This window comes from Panthera leo, chromosome E2 (genome assembly GCF_018350215.1).
Source record: "Panthera leo isolate Ple1 chromosome E2, P.leo_Ple1_pat1.1, whole genome shotgun sequence".
Lineage (NCBI taxonomy): Eukaryota > Metazoa > Chordata > Mammalia > Carnivora > Felidae > Panthera > Panthera leo.
In genome coordinates this window covers 1,270,547-1,284,972 of record NC_056693.1, presented here as the reverse complement: position 1 = coordinate 1,284,972, position 14,426 = coordinate 1,270,547, and the positions used below count along the sequence as shown (strand labels likewise).

General features: G+C 44.0%; 2 protein-coding genes across 4 annotated transcripts in view; one reads left to right on the top strand and one right to left on the bottom strand.

The window, feature by feature from the left end:
* Window positions 1–3,672: 3,672 nt before the first annotated feature.
* On the bottom strand, window positions 3,673–13,815 carry ZNF416 (zinc finger protein 416). The gene is made up of 4 exons (XM_042920400.1): window positions 13,568–13,815; window positions 10,749–10,875; window positions 9,427–9,484; window positions 3,673–6,472 (listed from the first exon to the last, which is right to left on the bottom strand). The coding sequence occupies exon 4, from the start codon at window positions 6,456–6,458 to the stop codon at window positions 4,893–4,895; it is 1,566 nt and encodes a 521-aa protein (XP_042776334.1). The 5' UTR covers window positions 6,459–6,472; window positions 9,427–9,484; window positions 10,749–10,875; window positions 13,568–13,815; the 3' UTR covers window positions 3,673–4,892.
* A 129-nt stretch (window positions 13,816–13,944) lies between these two features.
* The window catches only part of LOC122208947 (zinc finger and SCAN domain-containing protein 4-like), a 197,679-nt gene continuing 197,197 nt past the window's right edge, over window positions 13,945–14,426 (top strand). For 2 of the 3 annotated variants that reach the window (XM_042920413.1, XM_042920409.1), the window contains exon 1: window positions 13,981–14,276. The gene's annotated coding sequence lies outside the window, so the exon portion shown is untranslated. Of the gene's footprint in view, window positions 14,277–14,426 lie in introns of all 3 variants that reach the window. The other variant, XM_042920411.1, reaches the window with a different exon arrangement.

The following is a 14,426-nucleotide window of genomic DNA, read 5'->3' as shown; positions in this document are numbered from 1 at the left end:
GACCCATTTAAAAGCACTAGTTTTTACTCCTCTCCCCAGTAACAATTTAGGTATATGGTGTCATACTTTACATCCTTTTGTTTTGTGAATCCCTTGACTGTTTTTTATAGATATACTTCATTTTACTACATTTGTGCTTCCTATTTTTACTCTTGCTTTTTTCCTTTCCACTCTAAGAATTCCCTTTAATATTTCTTGTTAAGGCTGGTTTAGTGGTGATGAGTGCCTGTAACTTTTGTCTGGGAAAATCTTCTCTCTCCTTCCATTCTGAATGATAGCCTTGTTGGGTAGACTACTCTTGATGCAGGTTTTTTCTTTCAGCACTTTTGAATGTATCACGCCACTCCCTTCGGGCCTGCTAAATTTCTGCTGAAAAATCAGCTGATGGCCATATGGGTTTCTCTTATATGTAACTCTTTTCTCTTGCTGCTTTAAAATTTTTCTCTTTACCACCACTTTTTGCCATTCTAGTTACTCTGTGTTCTGGTGTGGACCTCCTTGGGTTGATTTTGATGGGGGCTCTCTGTGCCTCCTGGGTCTGGATTTCTGTTTCCTCTCCCAGGTTCAGGAAGTCCCTGACAAATCCAGAACATGCAAATTCTGAAAAATGACTGAGAAACTTCAACAAACATATAGTCTAAGAATTAGACAATGAAGTGGTTCTTATAAGTTAGTAGGGACCAGAGACATCTAGTAAAAGCCATATAGACCCATTTTGGGTCTGAATGCCTTAAAGAACAAACATTTTAGGAAAATTGAGAAAATAGAGCACTAACAATATATTTTATGATACTTCAAATATTTTGTTTGAAAAAGAGTTATTAGGATTATAAATGAGTCCTTACATTTTGGAAATGCACTCTGAAGAGATTAGGCACTGAATGAAAAGATGTTTGGATTATAAGGAAAACAATCCAGTAATGTGAGTGGGGATAGAGGAAACAAAACACCCAAGAATTTATCAATGACGAAAGACTAGGCTTCGGATCATGGAGCTCATGACACATTTCCTTTTATGTATATATTTGAAAATATCCATTGCAAAGGGTAAAATATGTCTATAATTTTTACGTTAGGAAGGATGCGTTAAAAAGAGCAGAGGAAGGACGCCTGGGTGGCTCAGTCAGTTAAGCGTCCGACTTCGGCTCAGGTCATGATCTCACAGTCTGTGAGTTTGAGCCCCGCGTCGGGCTCTGTGCTGACAGCTCGGAGCCTCGAGCCTGCTTCAGATTCTGCCTCCCTCTCTCTCTGACCCTCCCTCGTTCATGCTCTGTCTCTGTCTCAAAAGTAAATAAACATTAAAAAATTTTTTTAAAGAGCAGAAGAAACCTCTGATTTCAGGGGGTAAGCCAGCATGTATCAAAACACCAATTGTACACTTCCATTTTTTTTTTTAATGTTTATTTATTTTTAAGAGAGACACAGCACGAGCAGGGGAGGGGCCGAGGGAGGGAGACACAGAACCCAAAGCAGGCTCCAGGCTCTGAGCCCTCAGCAGTGCCCGACATGGGGCCCGAACCCATGAACCATGAGATCATGACCTGAGCTGAAGCTGGACGCTTAACCAACTGAGCCACCCAGGTGCCCCTAAAACAACTTTATTTAACTTTTCTTTGTAACAAAGTAGGAACACTTCAGATATGAATATTAACACCCTTTTAGGTTACATATCAAGCTAATGTTCAAGTTTGTCTAAAATTTCTTGAAATATTTTGCTGTATAATGTTAACACAATTTAAAGACTGAAGTCCACAGCTGAATTTGAATTTAGATTCTGAAGCTTAACTGTTAGTCTTTGGGCTAGTAAAAAGAGCTTTGGTTTCCTAGTTTATAAAATGGATATGGTAATAACCTAGTTTTGGAGGTCATTTTGAGGATTAAGTGAATTAATGTGTATCAATTGCTTATTCAGGGATTTATATGTATTTAATAAGTTATAACTATTATAATATTCTAAGGGATGAGGTAGGAAAGAAGTGTTTAAATACGCTATTTATTGCTACTTGGACATTTAATAGCAAAATTTTAATGTATTAAATGACATAGTTCATTAAGGAAAAGCTTCGTTTAATTTCTGTCAAGCCATGTTATACATGAGTGGTTATTCACATCATAAATTCTTCAGGGTAGATGACAGGATAATAAAATTAATGGGAAAATTATGCTATGTTTGAATGTTTTCCATTCTTTTTGATCTTTGTCACTCTAATAGTTTAAAAACTTTTACTCTTCATTTTAATTTGTACTGTTTTGATTACTTGCAAAATTCTAAATTTACCAAAATATATCTATATTTATAAAAGCAGAAGGGACGGCTCTTCCTTATAGTAAAATTCCAATTAATAAATGTGGGGGGACTGATACAACTAGAAAGTTTAAAAATAAGCAAATGGTGTTAACAGTCATTTCATTAAAGAAGTTATACAAGTGGCAAATACACATAAAAATCCTCAACATCATGAAACATCAGAGAACTGCGATTAAAACCATAGTGAGTTGCTATTACACTCCTGTTAAAACAGCTAAAATTTAAAAAGACCTGTGGGGCACCTGCGTGGCTCAGTCAGTTAAGCATCTGACTTTGGCTCAGGTCATGATCTCACGGTTGGTGGGTTCAAGTCCCCGCGTCAGGCTCTGTGCTGACGGCTCAGAGCCTGAAGCCTGCTGCGGTTTCTCCTTTCTCTGCCCCTCCCTGTTCTGCACTCTCTCTCGAAAATAAATAAGCATTAAAAAAAATAAATTTAAAAAGACTGACAATACCAAGCATCAGCAAAATGTGGAGGAACGGGAGCTTATGTACTATTGGTGGAACACAGACGGGTATAACCAGCTTAGATCAGTTGGCAATTTCTTAAATATTGAAACATTCACATTCTCTGACTTACTGGCGTAAGAGAAACAAAACACACATTCATATAATCATATGCCTATATTCACTGAAGCTTTATTTCTAACAGCACTAAACTGGAAACAATCCAACCACCCATTAACAGATAAATGGATAAAACAAACAGTGGCAAATCCATAAAGTAGAATACTATTCAACAATAAAAAAATAAACATTCATATAAACAACATTGAGGAGTCTCAAAATAATTATGCACTGTGGAAAATATCAGAAAAGAGTAGGCATTTTATGATTCTATTCATGTAAATTCTAGACAATGCAAACTAATATGTTAAAGACAGTACATCACTGGATCCCTTAGGTCTGGTAAGAACAAGGAGAAATTATAAAAGGGCATGAGGTACATCACAGTTGTTCATTGTCATGATTATGGTGGTTTCATGGGTTTATACGTATGACAAGAAATTTCAAATTGTACACCTTAAATATGTATAGATTATTGCATGTCAATTATGCCTCAAAATTTCTAAAAGAGTAGTTCAGGGGTGCCTGGGGGGCTCAGTCGGTTAAGCGCCTGACTCTTGATCTCAGGTCAGGTCTTGCTATCAGGGTCATGAGTTCAAGCCCTGCTTTGGGCTCCATGCTGAATGTGAAGCCTTCTTAATAAATTGTTCAAAATAAAAAATCTGAATTGCCCACTTTTTGGAAACCAGCAGGTTTAACAACCTAACACTCCAATGGACAATCTCCATTCTTTCATTTCTCTGCCTTTAGAACAATGGACGGCCCTTGAGGGCAACAGCTCAGGAAGAGCTGACTCACAAACTCTAGATTATTTGCTCTAACAATGACTTCAGCTACAGAAGACACACAGCTGTGGTGGTCCTGGAATTCCTCACAAGCATAGTCACTGGAACATGCAAGGATGCACTTTTAGAAGAGGCATACACCATCTGGTTTGCTGCAGGCCCCTCCCCTGCCTGTTAATCACATCAAGAATATTAGTACCAGTTATGGTTGAAGCCTGGCTCCTGTTGTCTGACAGTGATGCCAGTCTTCAGAATTATAAACATCAGGACACTGACTCCTTTGTAGAACCTGGTGAAAAGCTTCCCCTCAACAGCACCCTCCAGGAGCAAGAGAACAGATTCACACCATTCCTAAAGGCACCGGAGCTTGGCAAAACAAGGGACCCCTCCTTAGAGTGTCCTATGGTCTCAGCAAGTATGGAGTCCACAAATTAGGACTATGAAGTGCTGCACTGGTTCCTGGGTCTTGTGCAGCAATGCAAATTAGGCTAAAACTGGAATGAGAGCTACTCTCGGTCTTTATGTCGTCCCTGCTGAGGTGCACAAAGCTGGGGCCCCCACAAAAGCACATCCACAGAGTTCAATTCTGTTTTCCACCCACGCCAAACAGTGAACACCCTCCCCCCCAAGATTAAAGGTACATTAAACAATAAGGCCTTTATTACTGCACAAACCAGAGCAATGAGGTAGATAGTTACCGGTTGATAACCTGAAGACTAGAAAAATCAATTACAAGTGTCATGTGAAACCAACAATTTCCATGAAGTAGGTAAGCCTTCCCTGCAAGCTTCCAACAGAGCCCACTCTTGGCCCAAACTGAGTCATATTCATACTTAACCAGAAAAGGGAAATGACTGTAAGGGCAAAGACTACTCAAGATTTCCTCCAGGGAATGGGAGAGGCCATAGACATTTGCCTTGCCTTAGGCACACTGGGGTGACCGATGAAGCAGTGTACAAGGTAGTAAAGTGGGATGACTTCTACTGGAAAAACTGGCAGTGGTGGCATTCGGGTAAGGGCCCTGGGTGGTCTGGACCGTGCAGTGCAGCCCCTGTAAGCCTCACACATGCCTATAAACTGAGGGGATATTTCGCCCCCCTGGATGCTTGGAGGTATGAGGTTCAACTTCAGGCATGTGGCTCCCTCACACAACTATTTAGGGCCATTAGAGTGAACAGGGAGACGGTATGTTTCCTTCAAATCTAAGCCCATTTTCAAATGTGGACTTTCTGGTGTTAAACAACATTGGAGGTTGGAATGAAGGATTTCCCGTATTTCCTACATTCACGGGCCCTCTCCATGCTGTGAAATTTCTGGTGGAGATTGAGGCTAGAGCGTTGGCTAAAAGATTTGCCACATTTGCTGCATTCGTAAGGCCTTTCTCTGGTGTGAACTACCTGGTGTTGAATGAGAACAGATTTTTGCCTGAAGGATTTTCCACATCGGCCACACTCATAAGGCCTTGCTCCTGTGTGAATGTTGCAGTGTTGAGTAAGGCTGGTGCTTCGACTAAAGGATTTCCCACATTCATGACACATATAAGGCCTTTCTCCAGTGTGAATTCTTTGGTGTTTAGTGAAAATAGCTCTTCTGCTAAAGCGTTTCCCACACTGGCCACACTCAAAAGGCCTTGCTCTGCTGTGAATTCGCTGGTGTTCAACAAGGCTGTAGCTTTGTGTAAAAGATTTCCCACATTCAGCACATTCATAAGGCCTTTCACCAGTGTGACTTCGGTTGTGCCGATAAAGTTTGGATTTGGATCCAAAGGCTTTCCCACATTCTCCACACTCGTAAAGCCTTTTACTGGTGTGAATTCTCTGGTGTCTAATGAGAGCAGCTCTTTGGCTAAAGGATTTCCCACACTGGTCACACACATAAGGGCTTGCTGCGGTGTGAATTCTCTGGTGTCGAACAAGGGTGAAGCTTTGTCTGAAGGATTTCCCACATTCACTGCACTCGTAAGGCTTTTCTCCAGTGTGTGTTCTCTGGTGCCTCACAAGATTGGATTTGCACGCAAAGGCTTTCCTGCATTCCTCACACTCAAAAGGCCTTTCTCCACTGTGGATTCTGCAGTGTTCAATAAGGTTGGAACACTGACTAAAGGATTTCCCACATTCACCACACTTGTACGGCTTTTCTCCAGTGTGAACTCTCTGGTGTATAATGAGGGTGGCCCTTAGCCTAAAAGATTTGCCACATTCGCTGCACTCGTAAGGCCTTTCTCCAGTGTGGGATCTCTGGAGCTGAACAAGTGAGTACCTGCAGTGAAAAGCCTTCCCATATTTGCTAGACTCATAAACCCTTTTTCTAGTAGAGACTCTTGGGTGGTGAACAAGGCTGTGTTTGTGGCTGGAGGCTTTCCCACATTCACATGATTTGGAATGACTTTCTCCACAAGGAAAGGCCTCCCCACACTTGGTGATTTTGTTTGGCTTCTTACTGTTGAGAATGACCTGGTGCTGGAGAAAGCCCAAGGTGTCCGGGAACTCCTTTCCAACTTTCCTCCAGGTGAAGGGATTCCCTGACACATGGAATATGCAGCTCTTTATAAATGAAGCCCTGCCCACATCCCTCTTCTCTGCATTGTGATGCTCCGGAAGCTGGTACAGGTCTGCACATGCTCCATCTACATACACTTTCTGCCCAGGTAGATGGGCCAAGTGCAAAATGTCTTTCAGGATTGGGACACATTTCTCACAGGGGTGAGTCTTCTGGTTGGAGGCACCTGCCTTTGGAATCCTGACCTGTGACAAAACTTCTATGGAAACACTCTGTTCAAAAGGTGTCTCTTCATCCTCCATTCCATGCCAACAAACTGAAAAAGGAGAAATACTGATGAGTCATGCTGACGATGGTGGGAAAGTATTAATCATGTTTTTTTTTTTTAAACTTTATGTATAACATGACGTTTTCTCATTTTACAAAACATTGATGGTAGAAAAGGTAGTGGACCTGAACAACACTACAGAGCAAATGGAGCTAATAGACATATGCAGAACATTCCAATGAACGGCAGAATACACATTCTACTCAAGAGTGCAGGGAACATTCTCTAGGATAGATTATATGATAGGTTAAAAAAAGTCTTAACAAATCTAAGAAAACTGAAATCATATCAAGTATCTTTCCTGACCAAAATGCAAGAAAAAGTAGAAATTAATAACAGGAGGATAACTGGGAAATTCACAAATATGTGGAAATTAAAGAACATACTCTTGCACAACCAGTGATTCAAAGATTAAATCAAAAGGGAAATCAAAAAATATCTTTGGGCTCCTGGGTGGCTCAGTCGGTTGGTCATTCGGCTTTGGCTCAGGTCATGATCTTGCAGTTTGTGAGTTCGAGCCCTGTGTCAGGCTCTGTGCTAACAGCTCAGAACCTGGGGCCTGCTTTGGATTCTGTGTCTCCCTCTCTCTCTGCCCCTCCCCTGCTTGTGCTCTGTCTCTTTCTCTCTCTCAGAAATAAAGATTAAACATTTTTTTAAATAAAAAAAAAAATATCTTGAGACAAATGAAAATATAAACAATATACCAAAATTTATGGGATCCAGCAAAAAAAGTTCCAGAGGGAAGGCTATAGCAGATACATATCTATATTAAGAAAAAATGAAAGATCTTAAGTAAACATTCTACCTTTGCATCTCAAAGAACTAGAAAAGAACTAAGCGTGATGTTAGCAGAAGGATGGAAATTAAAAAGGTCAAAGTGGAAATAAATAAAATAGAGACTAGAAGGACAATAGGAAAGATCAAAGCTAAGAATTTTTTTTCAAAAAGATAAAACTGACAAACTTTTAGTTAGACTAAGGAAAAAAAAGAGAAGACTCAAACAAAACTAGAAATGAAAGAGAGGACATTACAATTGATACCACAGAAATACAAGGATCATAAGAGATGACTATTAACCACTATACATCAACAAATTGGATAACCTAGAAGAAATGGATAAATTCCTAGAAACAAACAACTACTAAGACTTAATCATGAAGAAATAGGAAATCTAGACAGACTGATAATGAATAAGGACATTGAGTCCGTAATCAAAAACTTCCCCTTTAAAAAACAAAACAAAACAAAACCAAAACCTTCACCCAAAAGAGAAGTGCAGGATTTGATGGGTTCACTGATGAATTCTATGAAACACTTAATGTCATTCCTCATCAAACTCTTCCAAAAAACTGAAGGGAGGGAATACATCCAAATTCATTTTACAAGGCCAGCATTACCCTCAGACCAAAGCCAGATAAGGATACTACAACACAAGAAAATTACAGACCAATATCCCTGATGTACCTAGATGCAAAAATCCTCAACAAAACATTAATAAACCAAATTCAACAGCACATTAAAAGGATCATACGCCACATCCAAGTGAGATTTACCTCTGGGGTGCAAAGATGGTTCAACAAACACAAATCCATAAATGTGATATACTACATTAACAAAATAAAGGATAAAGATCATATCATCATCTCAAAAGATAGAAAAGCATGTAACAAAATTCAGCATCCTTTCATAAACAAAAAACTCAACAAATCAGGTATGGAAGGAATGAATGTACCTCAACATGATAAAGATCTCATATGACAGGCCCACAGCCAACAACATACTCAATGGTGAAAAGCTGAAAGATTTTTGGTGAAGATCGGGAACAAGACAAGGATGACCACTCTCACCACTTCTATTCAACATGCTACTGGAAGTCCTAGCCAGAGTGGGCAAGAAAAAGAAAAACTTGTTAAAATAAATTAATTCAGTAAATTACGTTGCAGGATACAAAATCAACACACAAAAATCACTTGCATTTTATACGCTCACAAAGAAATTAAACAATCCCTTTTACAAGAGCCTCAAAAATAATAAAATACTTAGGAAGAGATTTAATCAAGGAGGTGAAAGATCTATATGCTGAGAACTATAAAACACTAATGAAAGAAATTAAAGATACAAATAAATGGAAAAATATCCCTTGTTCATAAGAAATCACATTCTCAAAATGTCCATGCAACCCAAGGCAATCTACAGATTCAATGCAATCCTTTTCAAAATACCAAGGGCATTTTTCACAGAAGTAGAAAAACAAGCAAAATTAGGGTGGAACCACAAAAGACCCTGAATAGCCAAGGCATTCCTGAGCATGAAGAACAAAGCTGAAAGCATCACACTTCCTGATTTCAAATTATATTACAAAGCTATAGTAATTAAAACAGTATGGTACTGGCATAAAAACAGACACATAAGCCAACAGAACAGAACAGAGAGCACAGAAATAAACCCCTAAATATATGACCAACTAATCTTGACAAGGGGGCCTTGGGGAAAGAGGAAATGGAGGAGTGATGGTACAAAATTTCAGTTATTAACATGAGTAAGTTCTGGAGACCTACTATACAGCAGTTTATAGCTAACAGTACCGTAATGTGCAATAGTTCTCCCTTATCTTTGAGGGATACACATTCCAAGATCCCTAGTTGAGACGTGAAGCTGCAGATAGTACTGAACTCTGTCTACATTACACTTTTTCGTATACATGCACACCTATGATAAAGTTTAATGTATGTTAGGCCGAGTAAGAAATTAACAATAGTTAATAAGAAAGTAGAACAATTACAATAATATACTATAATAAAAGTTATGTTAACGTGGTCTCTCTCAAAATTTCTTACTGTACCATACCTTCTTGTTGTAAAGATGTGAGATGATAAAATGCCTATGTGATAGGATAGACGAATGACACAAGCACTGTGACTTAGCGTGAGGCTACTACTGACCTGAAGATACATCAGAAGGAGGATCATCTACTTCCAGACTGCAGTGGACTGTGGGTAACTAAAACCATGGAAAGAGAAACCATGGGTAAGGGGGGACTACTGTATATTTAAAATTTGCTAACACACTCACACACACATTCACACACAAATGATCAAGATAATAATAAAGGGTTGGGAGGAAATTTAGGGAGGGATGGATATGTTTATGGCTTTGCTGATGGTAATGTATTTATGGGTATATACTTATCCCCAAACCCATCAAATTGTATCCATAAAATATATACAGTTTTTAGACATGTCAATAATTCCTCAGTAAAGTGGTTTAAACATCATTTACTAAAAGGCACCAAAGCCGAAACCTCATCAACCTAATCATTACTGGGGCTCAAATTGTTATCTGGGGAATCCCACTACTTTTACACTGTACTCCTATACTCAGGAAAGTAACCAGATATAAAACAGAAACAGATATGCCTCATTTGAACACTAGCCTTTCCTAAATTTCCCAGTGTCTTAAGACCCAGAAATATCCCATGTTGGGCACAGATGCTCTAACATGATGAATACACTTAAATTAATGTAAGTCTCTGACAGAGATGGGCTCAATAAAATGAGATCCCATAGCCCCCCACCTCCAACCCAGGTAAAATGTTAATATGGCCCAATGTAAGTTAAAACAGGGCCTCCAGGGATTAAAACTTGTTATATAAAATCTAATAAATAAAAGAGAGTATCCTCACTACTCCTCTGTCCTACAACTCGATTGTACCTGTTCTTAAATCTAGAAAAATTAAAGGGTACCTCATGGTGGGCTACTGTAACCTAAATGTTGTTCTATCCACCAGGACCCCATATCCAACATCAATATCATTTGCCCTTTGTGTTTCACATTTTATAGGCATTGACAAAGGAATGATTACTAACTAAAGTCCACAGTTTACATTAGGGTTTATCCTTTGTGTTTTACATTTTACCAACATCAGTATTGTTAAAACCACTGACTCTATCCGTAATTAAGCACTTGGAACACAAGGTGCCATGGACACAGTCATCTTGCCAGGGAGAGAGCAAACAAAGTTACGGTGCGTTAGGCCGACAGCAAGACTCCTGAATCCCAGACCCTTCCCTGCATGCCTGGAGCAATGGGACTTAGGTCTTGTCAGGGCAGTGCCCACAACTATGGTCCGCCACATGACATGTGTGCCAAGAAAATGGCGAAGCGAGCAGGACCCATGGTTTGGCTGCAGAAAGGGCAGAGCTGCCCGGGAGGTAAAAGACAATGGACAAAAACCAGGATACTGGGGTGCGTGTGAAGGCCTTACCCAGCGAAGCTATAAGTGCCAAGTTCTCCAGCATCGCATCGCGGTACAGGCGTCTCTGAGCCTCATCAAGGAGCCCCCACTCCTCCTGGGAGAAGTCAATGGCCACGTCCTCAAAAGTCACACAGCCCTGCCGTGATGGGGACAGATCATTCCTTGATCAGCTTTTTTACGACTCTGAGTTTCTTCACCCGGACATTCATCCCATGCTCCCTCTCCTTCCAGCGGTCCCCACTATGGAAGACATATCGGGCCCTGGAGCCAGAGAGACCTGCTCTCTTCTCACAGTATCATGATCATTGTCACTGCCCACAGCAGCAACCGGCATGTGGGCAGGGAGGTGCCATCTAAATATTGAGCCTGGCATTAGGACATACGTCCTCTTGTCTGGGGTCTCCCAGATTGTGCCTCCGAGACACAACCAAACACGGGCTCACTCTCCACCCTTACGTCCTCAAAGTCACGGCCCTAGGTCCTTCAGTTCATGCTCTCTCTCCATGAAACTACTTCCACCACACCTCTCTCATAGTCTTGCTCTGGAAACCACTTCTCCCCTCCTACCCAGAAGCATCACCCTGCTTATGGCAGGCATTACCTGCTTATGACATCCAGGTGGTGTTTGGCAAATTCCAAAAGGACCCAGCGCTACCCCAGACTTCCACTGATCCCTGCTACCGGAGGGGACAAAACCCGCTCGCAGGCCTCTCCACCCGGTTCTGCTCCCTGCTTCAACCCCAGCCACCAAGAACCACCTGCAGATCTCAGGACCCCAGGGCTCCCTTCCACTCGTGGTGCATGTGATGTCCCATCAGTCACTGCCTTCCTATCCATCAAACCAGCAAAGCCCAGCCCTGGAGGTCTCTTACCCCAGCCCCAGCGACGCTCCTAGATGATGACTTCTGCCCCGGCGCTAATTTGCCAGCCTGACTGAAACAGCTAGGATACACCAAGAGACACAATAAATTCCTGGTAAGTCCGCAGTACGAACAAACACTAGCGTGGGCCTCAGTGTCATCTTGTCTCAGTTACTCTTGTGCGCCTGCATTCCCCTTATGTCCATGCTTCCTGTGGAAGCCCTGGCCACCTGACAGGCTGTCCTCTCCCACAACCTTCCCACAGCCATTTCTCCCCCTCAGCTGTGTTTATGAGGCCCAGCACCCCACCCAGATGCCCAGGCATGACACTCAGTCACAGCTCCCAGCTTCCCCTTGCTGGGCAGCCAATACCTTTATCATGATGACAAGGATCCCCCTCCTAACTGTGACCCACAGCTACCCCCTGGTGCAGACACCACCACCTTCTGGATGTCTCCCTATTGAACCCCTTCTCAGAGTTCCAGACCTTTGTGGCCATCTACTAATTGTTCTCCACACGTGTTTCTCTGAAACATCTCCGAGTCTTAAGATAGCCAAAAACAAAACTCATCTCCCCAGTGAGAATTAATCTTACTACCAACTTTAATATCTTGGTTAAGGGAGTTTCCACCCTTCCAGTTGCTGAGCCCTACAACTCTTTACCTTTTTCTCTCTCTTTCTCAAAATCTGAAATTCTGGCCAGGCCTAATTTAAAAACTGATCCAGAATCCAACCAGCTCTCCCACTTCAACAGCCAGCACCCCGGTACAACCACCAGCACTCACCTCAAGGACTGCAAGTTGCCTGTTTTTCCCATCATCCCTGGCCCCCCCAAGGGTATCTGCTCTCCCTCTTCCAGGCTGCAGCCTCAGGGGTCCTGATGAGACCGAGGTCAGATCACCTCCCTCTGCTCCAAACCTCCTATTTTCCCCATCACCTCCAGAAGAGACACCCAACTTTTCACGGAGCCATTCCAGGCCCGACCCCTTCCCCTCTGCTCTCTGTTCTCTCTTCTCTCTCATGAGAAGAAGAGGAACTGCAGTTCCTTGAACAAACACACCTTCACCTCCTAGCATGAACATATTCCAATACCTCTGTCTGGAACAATCTTTTACCTCACTGTATTGGTTGCCAGCAATAGGGACCTCTCCGTATAACTTCCAGCCTGGATTTATGACCCTGGGTCTCCAGGCCCAAGAAGAGTGGAAGAGTGCCAGGCAAAGAGACTCAGGACACAATTCCAGAGACCAAGATGGGGGCTCAGGACCATTGAGGGCCTGGGATATCCTTCACTCACCTTCATACAGTCCATAAGTGCTTCTCTGGTCTTGGTAATCTGTGCAAGGAGGAGGGTCACCAGAGGGATGTAACCATGGCAGGGCTCCATGGGCTCCCCTGCACCCCTGCCCGGCCCTGGAGCCAGGTGACCTGGGATGACTGCATTCTCTCTGAGCCTCAGTCCCCAGTGCTGACTCTTACAACTGCATGACCTTGGCCAAGGACTCAAACTCCCTGTGCCTCGGAATTACCATCTTCTTTCCGGTCTGTTCTAACTCAGAGTAACTTTTTGAAAACTTTGAGAAGCCTAATTCAGATCTTGTGCCTCTTCTATTCACAACCCTCCATGGCTCCCGGCATCCTGAGAATTAAGTTGAAACTCTTCATCTTGGCACTACAGGAGCATTTGCTCCTGGATCAATTGCCCCTGCAAACCGGTCTCTCTGCCTGTAACACTCTCACATCTCATCAACGGTGGCTTTCAGAAACGGGGACGAAGAAAGAAATGAAAAGAAAAGAAAAGAAAAGAAAAAAAGGAAAGAGAAGAGAAATGGGGACGTCACACATTATCTCCCCACTGACCCGGACCCCTGGGCCTGGGCCGTAGGGACGCGAGCAGGCACCTCGTGTTCGGGCCTTTAGGGCCTGGGTGGAGGAAGGGCGGGGAGGACCCGGAGGCCGCGCGTTTACCTGAGTCGGGTCACGGGGCGCGGCCGCCGCCATCCGACTCTGTAGGTACAGAGGGGTCCTAAGAGGTTGGCGACAGAGACGGGACTCGTGCACAGTTGTCAACCACCGCCTCCGACCCTAAGACCAGCTGCTGTGCAGTGGGGACAACCCCACCCCTACCGCCTTCTGGCTCTCACCACCGCGGACCCGACCGCACGCTCCTAAAAGTCCCAGATCCCGGCTGCCCGCGAAAGCAAAGCGACTGCAGCCTCAGGGGTGCCGGAAGTCCCGCCCCGAAGCTCAGGTCCACACGCGGAAACTCCCCTATTTCTGCGCGTTCATTGGCTGCACGCTCTGGGCACGCGGCACTGGCAATTATGGGTACTGTAGTCCCCACGGTGGCGCTCGGCACGAGGTTCGCGGAGCCCCGAGGCCACGTTTGCTCGCGGAGTACAGACACCGTCTAGGAAGGTGTGAGGAGAGGCCCCGGGACGGTCCCCTCGCGGAAGCTCGACCCGCACCCGGGCGCCCCTCGGCTGAGCGGGGTGGTCGTGGGCGACGTGGGCGGTCTCCCCCGGGGAAGCGCCCAGTGCCGGACGTGCCTACCCCCTCCCCAGTCCCGGAGCCGCGTCTCAGAACGAGTTAAAAGACCCGGATCAGGCCCGGCGGCACTGTGTGCGCTTCCCGCGGGTCGCCCACAAAGGTCGGGATTTGGCCTCGGCGGGCACAGGTGCGCACTCTTCCCCTGGAGCCGCGCGGACGCGTCGCTGGCGGCTCAGGTCTGCGGCCCGAGGCGGGGGCGTTTTGCCCCCGGGATCCGCGGCGGGAATCCGGCGCCTGGAGCCTGAGGGCCCCGGGGGAGCCCTGTCGGGAGGAGCCC